Here is a 24,008-nt window from a genome sequence, read left to right on the forward strand (position 1 = left end):
TCCATTGACAAGTGGTTTGTTACTGGGTTTATTTTTGCAGGGTCAATGCCCAGTCCCTGTGCTGCCAAGATTGACCATGCCTGGTCATCGCATTGATCCTCCTTGTGGAAGAGTCTATTTGCAGCTTCAACAAATTTCTATTGGGCTTCAACGGTCTTTTGCTGATACGGAAACTGCATCCATGCATCTGAAATATCTAGCTGCTGCAGCCAAAGATGCTGTTGCTGAAGGCGGTTCTATTCCTGGGTCAAGAGCTAAGCTATGGCGTAGAATAAGAGAATTCAATGCATGTATTCCATATAGTGGAGTGCCTCCTAACATAGAAGTACCAGAAGTGACTTTGATGGCCCTAATCACAATGCTTCCAGCAACACCAAATCTCCCTCCAGAGTCACCTCCTCCGCCAGCACCTTCACCTAAGGCAGCTGCAACAATTATAGGCTTCATTGCATGTTTACGCCGATTATTGTCATCAAGAAGTGCAGCTTCACATGTCATGTCATTTCCTGCTGCAGTTGGGAGAATAATGGGTCTACTGAGAAATGGTTCAGAGGGTGTTGCAGCTGAAGCTGCAGGACTTGCGGCTGTACTTATTGGCGGTGGTCCTGGGGATACAAATATGTTGGACTCAAAAGGAGAGACACATGCTACTTTCATGCACACCAAGTCTGTACTGTTTGCACACCAAAATTATGTCACGATTCTTGTCAACCGATTGAAGCCTATGTCAGTATCACCTTTACTGTCAATGTCTGTTGTGGAGGTTCTTGAGGCTATGCTTTGTGAGCCTCATGGCGAAACTACACAATATACAACTTTTGTTGAATTATTGCGCCAAGTGGCTGGTTTGCGGCGTCGCTTGTTTGCATTATTTGGACATCCTGCTGAAAGTGTAAGAGAAACTGTAGCTGTGATTATGCGTACAATTGCAGAAGAAGATGCAATTGCAGCAGAGTCCATGCGTGATGCAGCATTGCGTGATGGTGCCCTGTTGAGGCACTTGCTGCATGCTTTTTTTCTTCCTCCTGGGGAGCGTCGTGAAGTTAGTCGTCAGCTTGTAGCACTTTGGGCAGATTCATATCAACCTGCTCTTGATTTATTATCAAGGGTTCTTCCTCCTGGGCTTGTTGCTTATTTACACACTCGGATTGATGGGGTTTTATCTGAAGACGCACAAGGCCTTCTCAATCAAGAAGCACCTTTGACTAGAAGAAGACAGAGGCGTATACTTCAGCAGAGGAAAGGTCGGATGGTGCGTAGTGTAACATCTCAGGAGCATGCTGTAGCTTATGCTAATAATGTTGAAGTTGCTGACTCTCCCAAGCAGATGGGTGTTGGTGCTTTTAGAGCACAAGACAACTACCAAACATCTCAAGATTTAAATTCAGGACAGGTTCCACCATTTCATTTCTCTGTTGTGGGAGGAAATTTGCCAAGTGAATCTTCTGCTATTGGCATTCCACAAAATAACCTTGCTTCCACAGATGCGTCACTAACTAATTTTTCTCAGGCACTGGATTCAAGTGTTTCAGATTCAGTTGACCCTGATGGCAATATGGTTGGCTCCCTAAACGCGTGCCTCCCTGCTCCTGCTCAAGTTGTTGTGGAGAATACGCCAGTGGGATCCGGCAGGCTGCTTTGTAATTGGCCTGAATTTTGGCGAGCTTTTAGTCTAGATCACAATCGTGCTGATTTGATATGGAATGAGCGTACCAGGCAAGAACTGAGAGAGGCTTTGCAAGCAGAGGTTCATAAATTAGATGTTGAGAAGGAACGTACTGAAGATATTGTTCCTGGGGTTGCAGCAACTGAAGCTTTAACAGGCCAAGAAAGTGTGCCTCAGATATCATGGAACTACACTGAATTTTGTGTTAGCTATCCTAGTTTATCCAAAGAAGTTTGTGTGGGTCAGTATTATCTGCGTCTGCTGCTTGAGAGTGGCAGTAGTGGGAAGGCACAGGATTTTCCCCTACGTGATCCAGTTGCTTTCTTTAGAGCACTCTATCATCGCTTTTTATGTGATGCAGATACAGGACTTACAGTTGATGGTGCTATTCCTGATGAATTAGGCGCATCTGATGATTGGTGTGATATGGGAAGATTAGATGGTTTTGGAGGAGGTGGAGGCTCTTCAGTTAGAGAGCTCTGTGCAAGGGCAATGACAATTGTATATGAGCAACATTATAAAACTATAGGCCCTTTTGATGGTACTGCTCACATAACAGTTTTATTGGATAGGACTAATGATCGAGCTTTGAGGCATCGTTTGTTACTTCTTCTAAAGGTACTTATGCCAAAAGAATCTTCTGGTTGCAAATTTGTTCGTTGCTTTGCTTTATTGTGGGAGGCATGCCAGGGAACAATAAAAGGTCTTTGGAACCATTGCCAACCCACTAAAGGATGGGAAAATGGACTGACTAACCAGATTTATGGGTTTGAATATAAAAATGAAATCCTCCAGTGCTTCTACTTTCCCCACTTCTCTCTGGTACCATGTTCAGTAAATCTCAAATTCCTTCATGGGTACAAAATGCAACAGAAACTGGAACTCTGCTTTGGTATCCAAGTAACTCTCTCTTATTGAATAATACCAGTATAACATGGAAAAATCTTGTCAAAATCACCATGATAAAATAAACCTTATGAACCAGCATCTAGTTTGAAGTTTTCTTTTGCATTTGTAACTGTAAAATTTGACTAGTTTTGTCCCTTGTATTATTATCAGTTCTGACTTTCCTAGTCCAATAACTGTCTCTGAAATCGTAAAGCGTCTTGTGTCTAACCGTATTTGAGCTCATACCAGGTAATAACAGAAAAGAGCACCTCTTAACAGACTTTAAAGATTACAAGAAAATCATCTTACCATTCAAATCTTCTCTGTTACTCATAAAAATACTACCCCTTGTTAACTGCGAATTTTTTATGCACTTTTTTTTGAAGATAAATAAAAATAAACTTTATAGATGAAGGAAGGGAAAATAGAATACAACAGCATGATAAGGAATCGCCCAACAAGAACAGACCCAAATATGACAGGCCCACCCTAACAAAAGTAACCCTTAAACAGTTAAACAGAAAAACAGCCCTACAAAACACCTTAAAAACAAATTTCAAAGACCCTTTCTACCAATCTCTATTAGTAACAAAAGCTACAAAAAACTGCAGCTCCCCACACCAACCAACCCTTGCCATAAAACACGTAAGAAAAAACACCCTGGGCCCACCCAACCCTCTGAAAACGAACTTAAACTCAAGCTTTATCCTCATCCCGTCCGCTATCCAAAACAGAGATCTCACCTCTCGTCTGAGAGACTTTCCTTATTTTCTTTCTCTTCTTTAATCCTGCTCCAAATACCCCTAAGTCCCAACTTTAACCTGGCAAAAACTTTTGAGGCTTGCACTGTTTGGTTGGTTTTCTGTCTTCTAAATCTTCTTACTGCATTAGTACTTTTCTCCATCTTCGTCTCAGCCTCCATTTTAGAAGCTCCCAAGCCAAATTTAAATGTTCAACAAATTCCCAAGGAAGTTTCTTAGGATGTTCACCATGTGATCTATGAAAAGATTTAGCAAAACTAAAGATGAGTTAGTCATTGATTTGTCTGAAGTGTTCATCATGGATCAAAAAACAGTTTTGGCATAGTGAGATGGTGATATCTGAAGATAAAGAGCTGAATTTCTCCTTGTAGGAGCATAGGCATGCACAAGGCCATAGACCCAGTCTAACCTGTCCCGAGTCAAAGCTGAACTGGCCCAGTCCAACTGGGGTCATGAAACAGCAATTTAGGACAAGTCATGATTCATGAGTTTAGTATGTGGTATAGTGGCTGATAGCTGGCCACCTATGCTAGCATGGCGTAACTACTTAACAAATGGAAAATTCTAGAACAATTTCCTATCTGGAAAAGAAAGAGAAATTATATAAAGCAATCAGGGATTCATTGTAGGCGTCTCTCTCTCTCTCTCTCTCTCTCTCTCTCTCTCTCCCTTCCCTCCCTCCCTTTTCATTGACTCTCTCGACTATTCCTACCATCTTTCCCCACCAGTTCAGACTTTTGGAGGTCTGACCACCTACACTCGCTTGCTGATTTATCATCCTTATCACTTTTTGAACCAATCTTGTAGCCTATGAATTGGTCCAATTAATAATTCTAAATCATTTTAAAACTTGAGAACGAGTTTGTTTAAACCAAGGAGACTGATGTAGGAGCTTCAAAGAAAAACCATGGAGGTGGTTTTTGGGTTAAATTTCCATCTCTTGGATATTCACTTTTCCTAGTAAGTGTCATAAGTTCTATTTATACTTTTTCATCTTACTATTTATAGTAAAATTTTGATTTAGCATTTTTAGTAATTTCTGATTTCTTTACATCAAGTTAATGGTTCTTTCTTGCTTTGAAGTGTTTGTGTTATACTAGAAGAGATGAAACTTGCAGAAAAAAGATCATGTATGTCTGCAGAAGGTATCCAAGATGCCCCAAAAAGGAGGCAAAGGTGGTTTCATGCCCAAGTAGCAATCAGACAAATCAACCAAAGGTGGTTTGTTCTTTCCCCTCTCTTAAGAGAGGATGCACACAAGGCACATGAGGGGATAAGCATCAGGTTGTCCACTTTTGCTGCAACCTCTTACACATGCTGATAATTTGAAGAGTTGCCCCCGAGCAGAAGACTTTTAGCCTTTGGTGGAAAAGGACTCTTCCAAACGGCTTTTATAGGGAATGATAAGAAGGAAATCTTGGTTTGGTAGAGGGTTCTAAAAAAGAGGCAAAGAGAAAATACCAACTAGGATTAGGAGTTTCCGTACTCATCATTTTCCCCAAAGGAGCAATGAAACAAATGTTTTAGGCCATTTAGGATGTTTAAAATTTCAAAAGCTTCAGAGTTTCTCAATCTCCTTTTAAGACTCAAATTCCAAGGACCTCCTATTGTCAAAAGAAACTGTCTTGGAAATATGTTTCTTTTTATTGCCTAAGAAAGCATATATTTTGGGGCAAGTTTTTCTCAAGGAGAATCACCCCAAATTTTTTTTTAATCAATAATGGACATTTCATTAAGAAAATTTAGAAAGATTACAGAAATTGAGTAGCCTTGGCTACCCCACTAGACTTTAGAGTTTGCCAACTATCAACTTTTAACTTTCCAGCCTTCCTTACAACTGGGCCCAAAAACAATGTTCTCTGTTAACCCCTTGTTTTGCCAGCTGATCTGCAAAGCCATCTGCTGTTCTTGGAGTCAACTGAATTAATAATTGCATGTCCTTGGATAGGCATTTAAACTTCTTTATTTCATTTCTGAAGAGCCATAGAGTCCTTTCAGACTGCTTTTGGAATTGCCTTCCACATCCTGTTTTCTCACTCCCAACTCCATAGCTTTTTGAATCCCAAAAACCGTTGCCTTTTGTTCAGCTGTAATAGAGTCTCCCCTTCCAATAGGGCCTGAGAACAACCCCACCACAACCCCCTTGTCATTTCTTATCACCCCTCCAATTCCAGATAATCCCAGGTTACCAAAGCTACTTCCATCAAAGTTTAATTTGAGGAAACCAGAATCAGGGGGTCCCACTTTCTTAAGACCTTTTTAGCTGCTACTGTCCTCCAATTCCTGAGGATATCATCAACAGTAAAATCTGAGAATAATCCCAAATATTTTACCCACGAGGTCACCTTTATCATGATCCCTTCTATCAGCACTTCCTTGCACCTTCTTCAAAAATCCTCAGATTCCTCTCCTCCCATATCACCCAAAACACTGCTGCCCATGTGCATCTCCATAGCATTCTACCTCTTCTCTTTGGCCATCTAAAAGTGGAGTCAAACAGCCTTTCCTAGCTCATCGGGGTAACCCACCTGCATCCAAAGAGAGAAAAAAACCAGTCCCAAATACAGATAGCAACAGGACAGGAGACAAAAATATGATAGGCAGTTTCACTACTGGACTCGCACAAACAGCACCAATTAGGTGAAAGGCACCAGCCGGGCCTCTCTTCCTCTGCATCAGATCACAGGTGTTAATTGCACCATGGTAGACCTCCCACCAAAAAGGGCCCACTTTCGGGGGAACAGGGTGACACCAAACATTTTGGACTGGAAACAGTACCCCAGGTTGAGCAGGATTGGACAGGGTTTTAAAGAAAGAAGCACAGCTGAAGGCTATGGAAGGGTGAGGGGTCCAGAGCCTAGTGTCTTGTTTGGAAGTATCAAGAAACACCCCATCAAGCAGCTGAAGAAGAGAAGACACCAAGCCCATCTCGGAATCCCTCACATTTCTACGAAGCCCCAAATTATAAGTAAAAGCAGACTAGGACTCTAGGAGGGAGAAGAGATTAAGAAATCAGCAACCAGTTTGCCCTTAAGGGAGGAGAGGGCATAGATTGAGGGGAACAATGTCTTCAAAGGAGAGTCACCCACCAACACATCTTCCCAAAAATTGATTTTGTTACCTGAATTGAGATCAAAGCTGACATGACTGAGCAGCAATGGTAGCAATTTATGAATCACTTTCCATGGTGATGCGTTAGACGCCCTACTAGATACTCCAACATCCCAACCATTCTCTGAGAGCCCGTGTATGATAGTCACAATTTTGTGCCAAAGCCTATCCGTCTCGCATGGGAATCTCCATAATCATTTTCCTAGTAAAGCCCCATTCCTTTCTTCAATCTTCCTAATCTCAAGCCTCCGAACTCCTTCCTCTTAGTCACTAGTTCCCATCTTACTAAATGATCTTTCTTCTTATCACTCGGTTCCCACAAGAAATACCTCATTATTCTCTCTAGTTTCCTTCCAATAGCTTGTGGCATACAGAACACCCAAAGGTAATACACTAGAAGATTTGCTAAGGTAGACTTAATGAGAGTAACCCTACCTCCCAAGGAAATGCAATTCCTCTTCCACCTAGCCAACTTCTTTTCAAACCTTTCCACTACCGGATTTTAGAACCCTAAATTTCTAGGGTTTGCCCCAAGGGGAAGGCTTAGATACTTTAGCGGCCAGTCACTCCTCAAGCAGCCTAGTTCCCCCAGCCCACAAATTGATCTCCTCTTGAACTAAGTTGATCCCTTCCACCACACTCTTATTGAGGTTCACCTTTAGATTTGTCACTTTTTCAAATAGATTCACCAGCATCTTTAGGCTTCTTGCATCTAACTCACCTCCATTCTCACAAAAGATAATAATGCCATCCGCAAATTGTAGGTGAGTTACCACCACTCTCTCCTGTCCTATTCTCTACCCCTTTAAAAGACCCACTTCATCCGCCTTCGAAATTAATCTATTGAACACCTCTGCTAAAATTGTGAAAAGGAAGGGGGATAATGGATCCCCTTGTCTCACTCCTCTTAGGGCACCAAAGAAGTCCTTGACTACACCATTTACTAAAACTAAGAAGTGGTAGGATTTTAGACAACCTTTAATCCATCTACGCTGTCATACTTCAAATCCGCACTTTCTCAACGCCTCAATCAAGAACTCCCAATTCACAAAATCAAAGGCTTTCTCTAGATCTATCTTGCACACAATGCTCTTCTTCCCAGATTTCTTGAACTCTTCCTCACATCATTGGCAATGAGTATTTGGTTTGAAATTTATCTATCTTGGATAAAAGCCCCTTGAAATGGAGAGATGATTGATGGGTGGGCCTTTTTTAATCAAAAGGAGAGGACCTTGGCTAGGATTTTGTATTGACTTGTCACCAAGCTAATTGGCCTGAAATCCTTGGGATGGCAAGCACTAGACTTCTTTGGGATCAACACAATAAAAGTAGCATTTACACCCCTGCTAACAACCCCCCTGTTATAGAATTCCTCAAAGACTCACGTTACATCACTCTTTATCCACTCGTAACGGTCTTGGTGGAAAGCCATAGAAATACCATCGGGCGTAGATGCTTTATATCAATCCACAAAAAAAGATTGCTTCTTTCACCTCATCCACCTCAAATTCTCTCTCCAAGTTCTTGCTCATGTTATCTTCTAAAACCGGCCAATCTAAACCTTCTAGCTTCCATCTTCCTAAGGAAGGCCTCCTAAAAATTGATTTAAAATGATCCACCAAGGCCTTTGCGATCTTATTCTTCTTTTTCCTTCCATTCACCATCATGTGAAAATATTGTGTTCCTGTCCCCTTCCTTGATCCAACACACTCTTGATTTCTGCTTCCTCATCATTTCTTCTCTTAGGAGTTTAGTTTCTAACTTTTTTCTCAAATTAAATTTCTCTTCCTTTTCCCCTGGTTCCAACGACCCTAACTTCTTTTTATTTTCTCTTCAATTCTACTTATCAAAATTGCCTTCCTCTCTTCTAATCTCCCAAACATTAAGATTCCACTCCTTAATTTTCACTTTTAGGTTCCTAAGCTTCCTATGGAATCTAAGCCCTTCCCACTTAGCCTAAGGGTCACCTTCCTCTCACCACTCCTTAATTTTTTGCACAAACTTTGGGACTACAAGCCTCATGTTCTCAAATCTAAAGGGCTTCGGCCCCTCTCCTTCTATTCCTTGTCCGATACATATCGTCCAATGATCTGAGGTGATTTTGGGTAAATTTTTTCCTACCAGATTAGTCCAATGTCCCTCCCAGTCTCGGGAAACACAAAATTTATCCAACTATGAGATTGACTTAACCATAATAAAGGGTTATACCTGATGTGTTGTGAAAAAGTGTGGAGTATAACCATGGTTCAAAGTATCGATACGATATGCCCTGTATCGGGCGTATTGTATTGTATCTTTAGAAAATGATACGGTCCGTTTCTAAGTGCTGATACGATATTGGCAAAACTCGTATCGTATCGATACTTTGAACCTTGAGTATAACCATGATTGCCTTTTGAGGGCAATTAGATAGACATCTCTACTCTCTAGTGATTCAAAAGTCCCACCCATTTGGATTTAGGTCATATATACTTCTAATTATCAAATGCCATGATGCCTTGTTTTCCTGGGGAACCTCAACCCTTCCCTAGAAGAGCATTGCTTTTGGCCCTCAAAGTGTCCTAAACACCTACTGGAAATAGATGGGAAGATACAAGTAGAGCAAATTTAATGAGATGATTCTACCACCAATAGAGATGTAATTCTTCTGCCATGCAGCCAATTTTTTTTTTGGAAAATCTCTCAACAATCACCTCCCATAGACAAATTTCTCTTAGGTTCCCACCTAGAGGTGAACCTGATGTTCAATAGGTTAAGTTTTGATCTTATGGTGCAAGATTCTTGTCCAACTCTTATTCTAGATGTATGCTTTCAAAACTGAGGTTGATCTTCAACTTGGCACCTTTTCCACCAACTTCATAATTTCCTTGAATTGTCGGATCATGTACTCAATATTCTTCTATGACAATTATGTCATCATCATATTGGAGATGTGACACAATGTTAGGGATGACATTAAGGGAAGGCATGAGCAAAGGGCATGCATGCAACAAGTATATTTTAGAAGAAGGAGAAGGCACGCCATCAAGTTAGGCCAACTGAAGTAAGTTGAACCTAACAGACTGAATGGCCAAGGCAATGATGTTGACAAGTTGTCACAAGATTTAATAGCAATTGTCATGAACAAGTATAAAAGGAGAAGTATCTATACTTATAGAATAAGGAAATAAAGACTCAATTCTTCCTTTTTTCTCTTTTGCATTCTTCAGGAGGTAGCTCTACCCTTGAAGAGGAGCCATAGTTGGGCACCCAACATTAAAGAAGTTTGGGGTATAGGAAGTGAAAAATGCAGTCTTTTCAATGGAGAGATCTAAAGCCCTGGGGCTGGATGGTTTTATGATGACATTCTATCAAGATTGTTGGAGATGGTTGGGGATGATTTGATGGAGGTTTTTGAAGAATTGTTTGAGGGGGGAAAATTTAACTCAGGGGAAAATGCAACTTTCATTGCTTTGATACTTTGATACCAAAAAAAGTGGATGCAATTCAGCCAAAGGATTTTAGGCCTATAAGTCTGGTGGGAAGCATGTATAAAATCATATCTAAGGTGTTCGCCCTAAGAATAAAGAATGTCCTGCCCTCGATGATATCTCCAAATCAAGGGGCCTTTGTTTTTGGGAGACAAATAATGGATCAAATTCTAATTGTTAATGAATGTGTAGAGTTTAGAAGAATGGAGAAGCAAAAGGGGCTAGTCTGTAAATTGGATATAGAAAAGGCTTATGACGTGGTAGATTGTTTTTTTTTTATGGATATTCTTAACCGTAGGGGTTTTGGATAGAGATTGTGTAAATGGATAAAGGGATGTATTTCTTCATGTCATTTCTCAACTTTGGTGAATGGAGTAACTAGGAGATTTTTTTTCCTACTAAAAGGGGTCGTAAACAAGGAGATCCTCTATCCCCCTTCCTTTTTTACCTTGGTAGCTGATGTCCTAAGTGAAATGATTGTAAAGGCAGCTGCTAATAACATGATTAGAGGCTGGAGAGATGGAAGGGAGGAAGTGGTGGTTACACATCAACAGTTTGTAGATGAATTTATTTTGTTCTGTGAGGGGAAAGCAAAAGAGCTTTTGAACCTAAAAGGATAGTGCATAATTTTGAGAGGCTTTCCAACCTTAAAGTAAATTGGGGTAAGAGCTATGTGGCAGGGGAAATTTAGGGGGTGAAGAGGTGGATATGCTAGCGAGACTCTTGGGGTGTAAGGTGGGGGAATGACCATTACAATACCCAGGACTACCATTGAGAGGAAATCCAAATACAAAGAGCTTTTGGTATCTAGTGATTGAGAGATTTACAAAGAGACTTGCAAACTGGAATAGGAACTACTTAGAGGTAGAATAACTCTAATTAAATCAACATTGGCTAACTTACCTGTGTACTTCCTATCTACCTTTAGGATACTAGCGAAAGAGGTAAACAAGTTAGAGAAGATTATGAGGGACTTCCTTTGGGAAGCAAGAGACTCTAGGATCACCTAGTGAAGTGGGAGGTAGTTACTAGAAGTAGAGATGAAGGAGGCCTAGGGATATGGAATGTCAGGATGAGAGACATAGCATTATTGGGGAAATGGTTATGGAGGTGGGTATTGGAACGGGATAAACTATGGCACAGAGAGATTGGCAACATACATGGATTGGAAAATAATCGTTGGGATGCGAGAGTTGACCCTAGGGCTTCTCGATGTTCTCCCCGGAAAGCTATTCATGCTATTTTGCCTTCCATCCTTACTTTAAACTTGATGCTTGTGTAGGAAACAAAGTGTTGTTTTGGGAAGATGTTTGGGTTGGAGAGAATCCCCTTACTGATGAGACGAAATGATTAAGACCTTTCATCAAGGAAAAGAATAAACTTGAGAAGAGGGAGAATGGAGGACGAGGGAAGGTTCAGAGTAGTAGGAAGGTGGAGGTCAAAGGTGTTGATCGAAGCCAAGACTTTCAAGTTCGAAGAGGAAAGGATCAAAGGTGAGGACGTATTGAAAATCAGAGAGAATAATAGGGCGACTGTGTTGGTGTCAAAGGAGGTCATCGTCTGGTTGAAAGATTTCATAGATGGGGCTATCAACTTTGTGATTGGATGGACAAATTCAATGGCTGTCCCAGGTAAGAAATATGTAACAGAGTTGAAAATAAACAGAAAGGGATGATTTATCTCTGTGGTGGAGTTTTTTGGAACAAGTGGAAAGCAATTGCTGTGTGTACCAGAAGGGAGGCTACAGAAAGGGTGGATGGACTTTGTGAAGGTGCTACAATCTTTTCTTGTAGCCTTGGAAGTGAAGAGAGAAGAGGGGGTGAAGAGAAATGGTCAAAAATCCAAAGACCAGGGTAAAAAAGCTCAGGAGGGGGCAGTTTCAATTAGTTCCCTTAGGAGTGTAGAAGTGCAAGGCATTCTAACTGAAGTGGTGGTTGCTTGCACTTCTAGTCTTCGAAGATTATCGGTAGGAGCAGGGAAGGATGAGTGGAAGAAAAGAAGAGTGTTAGTGGCCGATAGAGGAGTGACAAACTGGAGAAGGGTTCTGTGTACAGTGGTAGGGGAGTTAGGATCTGGGAGTGAAGCAGTAGTGGTGGATGGAGCTCTTATACAGGTTCAGAAATGGAATGTAAGGGGAATTGGGAGTGCAAGGAAGAGAGCGACAATAAAAGAGGTAATAAAACGGTTTGACCCAAACATTGTGTTGTTGCAAGAGTCTAAGAGAATGGAGTTTAATAACAATTGGGCACGGAGTGTTTGGAAAGCCAGGGGGATTAGTTGGGTGGCTGCCCCCTCTTGGGGTGCATCCGGGGAGATTGTAACAATGTGGAAGAGGGATGTGGTTAAAGGCTTGGAGGAGTTGATCGGAAAGTACTCGGTTTTCGTGAAGTTTAAGCAGCATGAGGGTGTTTTTTCATGGGTTCTCACAAATTTTTGCGGACCAAATGACTACAGAAAGAGAAAGGAGTTGTGGGAGGAATTGGCGGATGTTAGAGGGTTGTGGGATGGGCCCTAGTGCATGGGCATGGGTGGGGACTTCAATGTGATTAGATTCTCGGAGGAATCCAATAAGGTTAACCAGAGGGTGACAAAAAGCATGAGGAAGTTTAATAGCTTTGTGGATGACTTTGACCTTAAAGAGACCCCTCTAGCCCATAAGACATTTACTTGGTCAAATCTTCAATCTAGACCCATTTGCTCTAAATTGGATAGATTCCTGTTCTCTCTGGATTGGGAAGAGCATTGGGGAACCTTGGCTTCTAGAGCTCTTCCAAGGGTGACCTCCGATCATTGGCCCATAGTGTTATGCAAGGAGGAAAGAAGGCGTGGAGGCCCTACCCCCTTTAGATTTGAAAATATGTGGTTATTCCACCCAGGGTTTACTAACAAAGTGAGGGAGTGGTGGTATGAGTGTAACCCATTGGTGGAACGGGAGGGGATGAAATTCCATAAGAAACTTCAATTTTTGAAAGCAAAAGTCAAGGAGTGGAATCTGATGGAGTTTGGGAGGATAGAAAAAAGAAAGGGAGATCTGTTGGATAAGATTGAAAGCCTTGACTCTAAAGAAGAAAGGGGAGAACTTGGAGAGGAAGACAATGAGCTCAGGAGAGGTTTAAGAAGACAGTTAGAGGACTGCCTGCACAAGGAGGAAATTAGCTAGAGGCAAAAATCTCGATGTAAATGGGTGCAAGAGGGGGACAGAAACACTAGGTTTTTCCACTCTCTAGCAGATGGCAGGAGAAGGAAGAACCTGATCTCCAAACCGGTAGTAAATGGAGTTGGGATAGTACATCAAGAGGAGATTGCTGGGGCTTGTGTGGAGCACTTCAAATCTATTCTAAGAAGGCCTGTGTGTAGAAGGGTGTGGGTAGAAGGATTGGATTGGCTAGATGTAGGGGTGGAGAATAGGAGAAGGGTTGGAGAGAAGCTTTAGTTTAGAAGAGATCAAGGAGGCTGTATTCTCAATGGATAGAACAAAAGCCCCAGGGCCGGATGGGTTCACAATGGCCTTTTATCAGGACTGTTGGGATATTTTGAAAGATGATCTTTTGCGGGTGTTTGAGGAGTTTTTCAGGAGTGGAATTGTCAATCTGGGTGTGAACTCTACATTTATAGCCTTAATTCCAAAAAAGAAAGATACTTCTCACTTGAAGGATTTTAGGCCAATTAGCTTGGTTAATAGCTTGTATAAGATCATTGCAAAAGTGTTGTCTTTGAGGCTGAAGAAGGTTTTGCCAAATATCATTGCACACTACCAAGGAGCTTTTGTGAATGGAAGACAAATTACTGATCAGATTTTAATTTCTAATGAGAGTGTGGAGAACTTTAAGAGGGACAAGAAGAAGGGAGTGGTCTGTAAGTTGGACTTGGAAAAGGCTTTTGACTTGGTGGACTGGGAATTTTTGAGGAAAGTTTTGACTAAATTTGGGTTCGGGGATAGGTGGTGTAAGTGGATTATGGGTTGTGTTCGGAATTGTCATTACTTAGTGCTAGTGAATGGGACAGTGGTAGATTTCTTTCCACCTAATAGGGGTATAAGACAAGGAGACCCCCTTTCTTCTTTCTTATTCATTCTAATTGCGAAGGTTTTGGGGAAACTAATTCACAGAGCAGATTCTAGGGGGCTTATTAGAGGTTGGAAACCCCCTTACTCACTTGCAATTTGCTGACGACACGATTCTGTTTTATGAAGGCGGTAATGTGAGCTTTATCAGGAATTTGAAGTCGGTGATACAACTGTTTGAGCAAATATCCAACTTGAAGGTTAACCTTGGGAAGAGTTGTGTTGTGGGGGTGAATTTGGAGGAGGGAGAGATTAGGGAGAGTGCTGAAGTGCTAGGGTGTGAAGTCTCAGGGTGGCCTTTGAACTACTTAGGGTTGCCTTTAGGTGATAATCCTATGTGAGAGAGCTTTTGGAACCCGGTGGTGGAAAGGTTTGAAAAAAGGCTGGTGTCATGGAAAAAGAATTACCTCTCTCTTGGTGGGAGAATTACTATTATTAAGGCCACGCTTGCTAATTTACCTATCTTTTTCCTGTCGGTGTTTAAAATCCCAGTGAAGGTTGCTAATAGATTGGAGAAGTTAATGAGAGATTTCTTGTGGGAACCGGGAGAGGAAAAGAGGGATCATAGAGTTAGTTGGGAGATAGTTTGTAGGAGTAAGACATGTGGTGGTTTGGGGCTTGGGAATATTAGGAGAAGGAATATGACTCTGTTGGGAAAGTGGTTGTGGAGATTCCCCTTGGAGAAGGAGAAGCTATGGGTTAGAATAGTGGCAAGTATTCATGGGCTGGAGCATAATGGATGGGACGCTGGAATCAGAGCTAGGACCACAAGCAATTCTCCTTGAAAAGCCATTCATGACCTGCTACCAGTTTTCTCTCCTAATATCAGGTATGATTTGAATTTCAGTAAATCCATAAAATTTTGGGAACAAACCTGGGTGGGGAGTGCCCTTTTAAAGGATCAGTTTCCTTCTTTGTTTGCTCTTTTTGATATGAAAAATGAGCCAATCTTGTCTTTTACCACCCTGTCCTCTTCCACTTCTGGGATTGGGTGGAACTTGGGTCTAAGAAGGGATTTGAGGGGCTCAGACTTTGAAAATATTTTGAGCCTTATTGCAATTCTTGATAACGTTGTCTTAGACCCCACTAGGGTGGATTCTAGAATTTGGACACCTTCTCCCAACGACACTTTTTATTTTGCTTCTTTCGTCAAAGTCTTAAGTCAGTCCACCGGTCCTACCTTCCCTCCTTTTCCTGTTGATGAGGTTTGGTGCAGAGCAATACCTCCTAGGGTTGGTAGTTTTTGTTGGGAAGCTTATCTGGAAAGAATCAATACTGGTGATCTACTCCAAAAGAAGAGACCCAATACTTGTTTGTCACCTCAGTGGTGTGTTCTTTGTAAAGCAGATGGGGAGACTGGTTTTCACCTATTGGTGTCTTGCCATTTTGCTAGGTCAATTTGGGAATGGGCTTTGTCCCTATTTGGATGTAGTTGGAATACCCCATCAGATTTGTAAGGCCTTTTTTCCCCTTCTCTTTTCAAGTGGCGTATAAAAAGGTGCAGGACAATGTGGAGAGGACTAAGGGCTGCAGTATGTTGGACACTTTGGGAAGAAAGAAACTCCAGGATATTCTCAGAAGATCAGAGAGGAGCAGCAGATCTGAGGGCTATCATTCATATTAGGGCGGTACAGTGGCTGAAATCTTTGGAGCTCTTCATAGATTACACTGTGGATGACATGTTGAGGAAGTGGGGTGAAATTGCAAATTGCACACAGATTAAGTCAGTAATGAGTGTGGTTTGGACCCCTCCACCTAGTGGATTCGTGAAACTAAACTTTGATGGGTGTAGTAGGGGAAATCCAGGGCAATCGGGGATTGGGGGTGTTTTTAGGGATGAAAATGGGGTCATTTCTGCTATGTTCTCTGGCCCAATTGGAGTGGGTGACTCCCTTAGAGCTGAGATCTTTGCAGTTATGGAAGGAGTACAGAAAGCTAAGGAGTTGAACATCAATAAACTTTTAATTGAAGGGGATTCAGAAGTGGTGATAGGGTGGCTGATTAAAGATCACAATGGCTTATGGAAGTACAATATTGAGAGGAGGAAATTCAAGTGGCTGGTGCGGGAGATGGAAGTTAAGATACTTTGGGTTAAAAGATCGGCTAATTCCCTAGCGGACGGTTTAGCTAAACAAGGGGCAGAAAGGGATTCACTTTTTTGGACTAAGCTGTAACTATAGTGTGTTTTCTTTATTTTTTTTTCTTTTCTTGAGGTTCCTTGTTGCTGTTGGAAGATAAGCGTGTTTGTCTTCCTATTGTAAATCTTCTTTTGATGAGTTAATGAAAGTGTTATTGATAAAAAAAAAAGAATCCCCTTACTGATAAGTTCCCTACTTTTTATTCATCATCAAAAAATAAAATAAAAGTGATCTCTTTCGGTTTTTATTAATACTTCCTGGGACTTGGGATTGAGGAGAGGACTAAGGGTGTTGGAAATGGCAATGGTGGATGACCTAGTTACCCTTTTAGGGTCGACCTTTGGATCAGTCTTATGTGGATAGTAAAATTTGGCAACCTTTCCCCGTCTGGTGTTTTCACTTGTTCCTCTTTCTTTAATGTCCTCCTTTAGTCAAATAACCTTGCAAGGAACTTTTCCATCAAAGGAGGTATGGTGTATCCCTATATCTCCAAAAAGTCAGGGTCCGTTTGGTTCGTAGTCAGAATCGGAATTCAAATCCTTCGGAATTGGAATCGGAATGGCCCATTCCAATAGTCCGTTTGGTTCAAACAGGAATGGGGATGGGAATTAGAATCAACAGGAATGGGATTTCATTCCCAAGGGAGAGGCAGGGAATGGCCATTCCCTCAAATGGGGGAATGCCTTTCCAGCAGGAATGGGAATGGGATTCCGATTCCTCTCAACTAAACAGTTGGAATCGGAATAGCCCATTCTGATTCCGATTCCAGACCCCTATTCCTGCGAACCAAATGGGGCCTCAGTCTTTTTGTTGGGAGATGGTTCTTCAAAAAATCAGTACTTTGGATGTGTTGCAAAGAAAAAAGGCCAAATTTTTGCCTTTCACCCCATGTTTGTAGCCTTTGCTTGGGTTTCTAGTGAGGTGATCACACACTTATTAATATCTTGTCCTTTTGTGCACTTTATTTGGTCCTAGTTCTCTTCTCTCTTTGGTTGTAGGTGGACACCTTGCTTGGATGTGGTAAGCCTTTTTGACCCAAGCCTTTTCAGGCAGCCAAAGAGGCGTGGTAGATTTATATTGGAGAGCCACAAGAGTAGCTATACTCGGGTCAGTCTGGGAAGAAAGAAACAACATGATCTTTGAAGGAGTGGGGAAATCCAAGGAGGAAACTGTAGAAAGAATAACCATTATGACTCTCCACTGGTTGAAAACTTTGGCTTTGTTTAAAGATTTCTCAGCCAAGGACATATTTAGGAATTGGGGAGTGGTGGTAGCTACAACATCCATAAAACCTATTGTGTAGGAACTATAGTCTCCACCAACACAACAAAGAATAAAGGTGAGCTTTGATGGGAGTTCTAGAGGTAACCTAGGGCCTTCAGTCTGATCGGCTGTCCCAACTGGGCCTAACACACAATCGCAACTCAAACTTGAACCGATTGCCTCCCTTATTAAAGAGTGCAGCATGTCAAGAGAACTCAAAAGACTCTCTTGGGTCGAGATGTAGGCTCAAAGAGAGTGAAGTGTCTTCTATAACTGTGAAGACAAGTTCGGGCTGAGCCATAAATGTAAGTACCAGTAGATACTTTTATTGTAAACGAATGACCGAGACAATGACCTATCTGATCCTTTGACCACCCTTGGTAATGAGGGAGAGCAGGACAAACCAGAGGCCTCGGAAATTTCATTGCACACCCTCACCAGGTTGGTCTCATCCCAAACAATGAGGGTGAAGGGGTCTTTGTTGGGTGGGTCCCTATCTGTGCTAATTGATAGTAGCAGTACCGTGAACTTCACCCAAGTTATTGCCAAAAAATTGGGCTTCACAATGCAATGGTATCACTATTTTTCCGTGCATGTTGCCAATGGTAACCAGATTGGGTGTGACTGAATCTGCAAGGATCTTCAACTCAAATTGCAAGGCCATGTATTTAGGGTTGATTTATACCCCTTGGAGTTCATTGGGCAGACATCGTACTAGGTATGCAATGGCTATAACAGCTTGGTCTGGTTGGTTGTGATTGGTCACAGCTGACCATGGATTTTTCACTAAATGAGCATGATTACCACTTGGATGGAATAGTTGCACACCAGGGGCTAAACTCATTGCTTAAAGACTGCCATAGTGAGTGACAACCATCTCTCTTAAGGCTAGGCCCAGAGCCCACCAACCCGCTGTTAGCAATGGTTGTGGGCTTACCTCCATCCAAGCCCATGGACCACCAAATAAAGATCATGCCTGAGACACCACCATCAAATGTGTGGCCTTATCACTACCCCAGATATCAGTTGGGAGAAATGGAAAAAATTGTGAAGGTGCTACTGGGAAAAAGTTATACAACCTAGCTCAATCCCCTATTTGGCTCCAGTCCCAGTAGTCAGAAAAAAGATGGCACCTAGCATTTCTATGTTGATTACTAGGCCCTAAATTAGATTATAGTCAAGGGGCGGTCTCCTATTCCTCTCATTGACAGAGTTGCTAGATGACTTGCAAGCAGCTACAGTTGTTTCTAAGATTGAATGAGGTATTTCGCCCTCACTTACATCCTTTTATACTCATATTTTTTTTATGATATATTAGTGCATGGTGCTAATTGGAATACCCATATGCAAAATCTTACTATCACTTTGGACTTGTTGAGGTGAAACAAACTTTTTGCTAAGGCATTAAAATGTGTCTTTGGCCAGACAATAGTTCAGTATTTGGGCCATGTGGCCGAGGCAGGACAGGTCTGGGTTGACTCCGCTAAGGTCGAATTTATCATGAAGTAGCCTACACCAAGCTCTATCAAAGGTCTTCGGGGTTTTCAGGGTTTAATGAGGTAATACAAGCACATTATCCCCAAGTATGGGCATATTGGCATTGGCAGCACCACTTGCACAACTACTCTGTAAAGATGCTTTCCAGTGGATGATATGGGTGATGGGCCAAGTTGGCCTTTGACACTCTCAAAAAGATGGTTGCAACCCTGCCCACACTGAGCCTCCCCAACTTTTCTAAACAATTTGTTCTTGAGTATGACGTGTTCGGGTGTGGCGTGGGTGTTGTGCTTATGCAAGATGGATGACAACTAGCTTATTTCAGAAAACCACTATTACCTCAAGCCCAAGCTAAATCAACCTATGAAAAGGAATTAATGGCGGTTGTATTGGCAGTGCAAAAGTGGTGGGCTTATTTGTTTGGCCACCAATTTATGATCTGTATTTGCTGGAGCAAAAATTTCACATATCCAAAATGCAAAAAATAGGCCTATAAACTCTTGGGATACAACTATATCATTAAGTACAGACCAGGTCCCACCAATAAGGTGGTCGATGCACTATCTCAAATACCTGAATTTGACCAACTCTGTTTCCAGGCCTAGCTAACCACTCCTAGACAACAAGCTTAAGCAAGAGGCCCGTAATGGTCCAGTTCTCAGGAGCATTAGACAGTATTGGGCTCAGGCCCGAGTTCAACTCCAAGATTTTTAGTCTTAGATTCCATGCTATTTTACAAAGATTGACTGGTTATCTCGGCATCTTTAGCTCATTGCACGAGCTATTCACTCTTTTTCATAGTTCACCTGTGGGTGGCCATTCAGGTATCTTCAAAACCTTCAAACATTTGGCTGCTCACTATTACTGGGTAGGCATGCAACACATTATTTGGGATTTTATCCCTTCTTGTCATATGCGTCATTAGTAGAAGTATGAGGCACAAGCCCTAGCTGGGTTATTGCAACCTTTAAAGATACCAAAACAGGTCTAGGATGAAGTCTCGATGGACTTCATCACAGGATTGCCATCATTCAAGGGCAAGTCTGTTCTTTTGGTCATCATTGATCAATTGTCCAAGTACAGACATTTTATTCCTCTTTCACACCTGTATACAACAGCCATGGTGTCTGAAGCCTTTATACAGGTCGTTACAAGGCTTCATTGTATTCCTTAAGCAATTGTCTCCAGATCGTGGCCCTATGTTCTTTAGTAATTTTTGGCAGGAGTACTTCAAGCCACATGGAGCAAAGCTTCATAGCTCTACTAACTACTATCTGTAGACCGATGGTCAAACTGAGGTGGTCAATTGCTGTGTTGAGATCTACCTGCATTGCTTTGTGGTTGAGAGGCCACACCAATGGGTGCAGTGGTTACTTTGGGCTGAGTTCTGGTACAATTTCTCTTTCCATGTCTCAGTGGGCATGGCACCCTTCATGGCACTCTATGGAAGAGAACCTCCATCTATTTTACCATATGAACATGGATCTTTAGCTAATGCTATGGTTGATGAATACCTCCCTAGGAGGGGCACCATTCTCAAGGAGCTAAAGACATCTTGCATAAGCACAAAGTATGAAAAAAAACACAGGCCTATTGGATTTTAGGTGGGTGACAAGATTTATCTGAAACCAAGACCCTACAGGCAGGCTTCACTTGCCCATTAGTCTTGCCACAAGCTTCCCCTTGAGTACTATGGGCCTTTCACTATCCTACTGCATTGGGCCATTGGCATACCTTTGGATCTTCCAGCTACTTCGCCACTCCACCCTATCTTCCACATCTCTGTGTTGAAGAAGGCAGTAGGTCCTCCACACCAGCCTTGCCCCTCTTTACCTAGGGGTGTTCACGGGTCGGGTTGGGTCGGTTTGAGTCATTTTTTTCAACCGACCTGACCTAGTCGGTTTACTCATTGACTAAACCGAAACCGACTGACCCTGAAACAAAACCAACCCAAACATGAAGGGTCGGTTTATCGGTTTTTATATATTTTAAACTAAAATATCTATTTCTAAACATCTATTTATATTTAAGTGTATATTTCTTTTTAGTTTTTATGCAAAACCAAAATATATATTTAAATCAATTAATTTTTTATGCAAAACTGATTTTTTTTGTCAATATATATTTAAATTTATACAAAACTGAATTAAATATTGTACCATTGTATTATATTTGTATTGGTTTTACGTTTTTAGTTTTTATCATAAATAACTATTTTTTAAAATTTCAAACAAAAAACATAAAATATATCAACATTTAACATATAGGGTAGGGACTAATTAATAATTACTTCAAAATATAGGATCAGTTCGTTTTGGTTTGGCTTTTGTTTTCATACATGAAAACCGAAACCGAACCGAGTTGTCGGTTATTTTTTTCATACAAATCGGAACCGACCAGTGATTTTGAAAAACCAACCAACTCGGGTTGGGTTAGGCTAGTTTGGTCGGTTTGACTTTTAATGTGAACACATTACCAGACTTTACAGAAGATGGGTGGGCCCGGATGCAACTGTAGGAAAATTCTAAACTACCAATGGGTGAATGGGCCAAACCTTCTCTTGTGAGATACAATGAGCAATACACTTCTCTTCCCTTTTCTGGGTGCAATAGGAAGGTCCAGGTCATTTGTAATGGGATTAGTATAATCAATAGGAACTGAAACATTAGAGGGATCAAGAGGAATACCTGAGTCCATGTAAGCCGAATCTGGAGTCTCGAAGGAGTCGATAGGAAGTGATGTGGGTTCTTCTACAGTGGAATCAACCTTCCTGTGAAGACATAGGTGTTGTCATAACACTGAGAAACAAGACGCAAGGGAGGTGGTAAGATAGGTGACGTAGGAGGATCAGACATAGGAGTGGACACAGGGACTGGAACTGGAAGAGGAATAGACTGCACACTTCCCTCCCCAAAACACTCCCCCTGAGAAGAACCCTTTGGGAAAAAAGATGTGGACTCAAAAAAGGTAACATTCATAGTAACATACCAACTCCCAGAGACAGGGTCATAGCAACAGTACCCTTTATGATTTTCTGCATACCCAAGAAAAACACACTTCTTCGCCTTTGGATCAAGCTTCGAGCGGTGAGGTCTAAGAACATAAGCAAAGCAAACACAGCCAAAAACCCTGAGAGGGATGTGGAACATCTCCCCCTCAAGAAAAAGAAGGCTGAATGGGGTGCTAAATCTAAGAACACGAGAAGGCACCCTATTAATCAAAAAGACTGTTGTGAGAACTGCATCACCCCAAAACCGGATTGGAACAGTAGAGGTGATCATCATGTTCCTTGCAATCTCAACAACGTGTCCATTCTTCCTTTCTGCTACACCATTTTGCTGTGGACTGTAAGAACAACTGCTCTGATGAATTACTCCATACTCTAATAGATACGAAGTAAGGTTCTTCTCAAAATATTCCTTGGCATTGTCTGATATGAACACCTTCACTCGTACCCCAAACTGTGTTAGCACCATCTGATGAAACTATCGAACCAAGGACGGTACCTCAACACGGAATCTCATCAAGTAAATCCAAGAATACCGATAAAAATCATCCACAAATAAAAGAAAGTATCGGTAGCCACCCATAGAAGGAACATGGTATGGTCCCCACACATCAATATGAATAACATCAAAAGCAAATGAACACCTTTTATTACTATCTTTAAATGAATGTCTACAATGTTTTCCAAGCCGTCAGCTTTCACACTCTAGGCTAGACAAATTAACGGACTCAAATAGCTTCGGAAACAAGAAACAAAAAGAAGGAAAAGACAAATGTCCCAAACAATTATGCCTAAGTATAACCTGACCCACAAACTCTGACTCAAATTCCCTGCTAACATGATGACTCTGATGATGAGGAAGCGCATCCAGAAGGTAGATTCCATTCACCTCACGACCACTCCCAATCATCCTCTTTGAAACCAGATCCTGCAAAACACAATGGCCAGGAGAAAAAATCACTGAGCAATTCAAGTTCTTAGTTAAACTACTAACAGATAATAAGTTAATACTCAATCTGGGTACATGAAGGACAAAGGGGAGGGAAACAGAATCAGAAATCTTGGCAGATCCCTTCCCAGCAATGGGAACATGGGATTCATCGGCTATGGAAACTCTGTCTTTGCCAGAACAGAGTTGGTAAGAAGAGAAAATAGTGTAAACTATGGGTCATTTGTTCTGAGGCTCCATAATCTATAATCCAAGGAGGTCCCTCCTTACCTGTAGTAGAAACATAGTTTGCAGTGGCATGTGAACTACCTGTATGAGCAAAGGAAGTAGAATGTCCACCACCAGAACCACCTGTACCTAGCTGTCCACCTAATAACGGATTAGGGCTGACTGTATCTCGCTGATTTAGTAATTGCCCATATCTCTCAAGTTCGGCCCTCACTGCAGTAGCTGCAACAGACTCCAAAGTAGCTGTAGTAGGAGGGTCAGGTAAGTCATCAGTGACTGCCATGTTAACATTTCCCTTCTTGCTTTTGAGTCTATTCGGCACAAGGTGAGGATGAAGCTTCCAGCAGGTATCCCTCGTGTGTTTAGGCTTCTTACAGTAGTCACAGATAAGATCCTTCTTGTCTTCCTTCTTGATTTCATTGCACCTCGGTCTCCACCCTGTTTAGGTTTCACAGTACTGACCATAGCTGATTGGTCAAGACCCGAATTCTACATCATCACATTCCTCCTACTCTCTTCCCCTGATACAAAGGCATATGCTTGAGAGAAACACTATCCCTAGAAAGGATATGTTGCCTTGCAATGTCATATTCGGGATTAAGACCCACAAGAAATTCAAAGACTCTATTCTAGTAGCAATAGGTGTATCTTCCTATCTAGTAGCAATAACCTGGTTCCTCAACTAATAAGCCCTATCAACATTTTCACTCTGTGAGTAGGTTTCTGCAACCCCATCCCAAATTTCCTTAGTTGTATTTGCCCACAAAAAAATTTTACTTATATGGGGCAGCATAGATTTGCACAGCCAAGTCATTACCATTTAATTTTCCTGTACCCACTGGGAGTTGTTAGTCTCGGGTTTCACTTCCTCACCAGTGATATACCCCAAGTTCCCATGAGCACCAATAGCCACCTTTGCAGATTGTGACCATTCTAAATAGTTTGTACCATCTAACTTAACTATAGT

The 24,008-nt window shown here is 41.7% G+C and overlaps 1 protein-coding gene across 3 annotated transcripts in view; it reads left to right on the top strand.

Annotated features, from left to right (window-relative positions):
* Positions 1-24,008, top strand: part of GRV2 (DNAJ heat shock N-terminal domain-containing protein) — a 92,473-nt gene that overhangs the window by 28,767 nt on the left and 39,698 nt on the right. For all 3 annotated transcript variants that reach the window (XM_088957197.1, XM_088957198.1, XM_088957199.1), the window contains exon 7: positions 41-2,284. In XM_088957197.1, coding sequence (XP_088813323.1) covers positions 41-2,284 — 2,244 coding nt within the window. The remainder of the gene's footprint in view (positions 1-40; positions 2,285-24,008) is intronic.

This window comes from Nelumbo lutea, chromosome 8 (genome assembly GCF_056320005.1).
Source record: "Nelumbo lutea isolate HS-2025 chromosome 8, American lotus-T2T, whole genome shotgun sequence".
Taxonomy (NCBI): Eukaryota; Viridiplantae; Streptophyta; class Magnoliopsida; order Proteales; family Nelumbonaceae; genus Nelumbo; species Nelumbo lutea.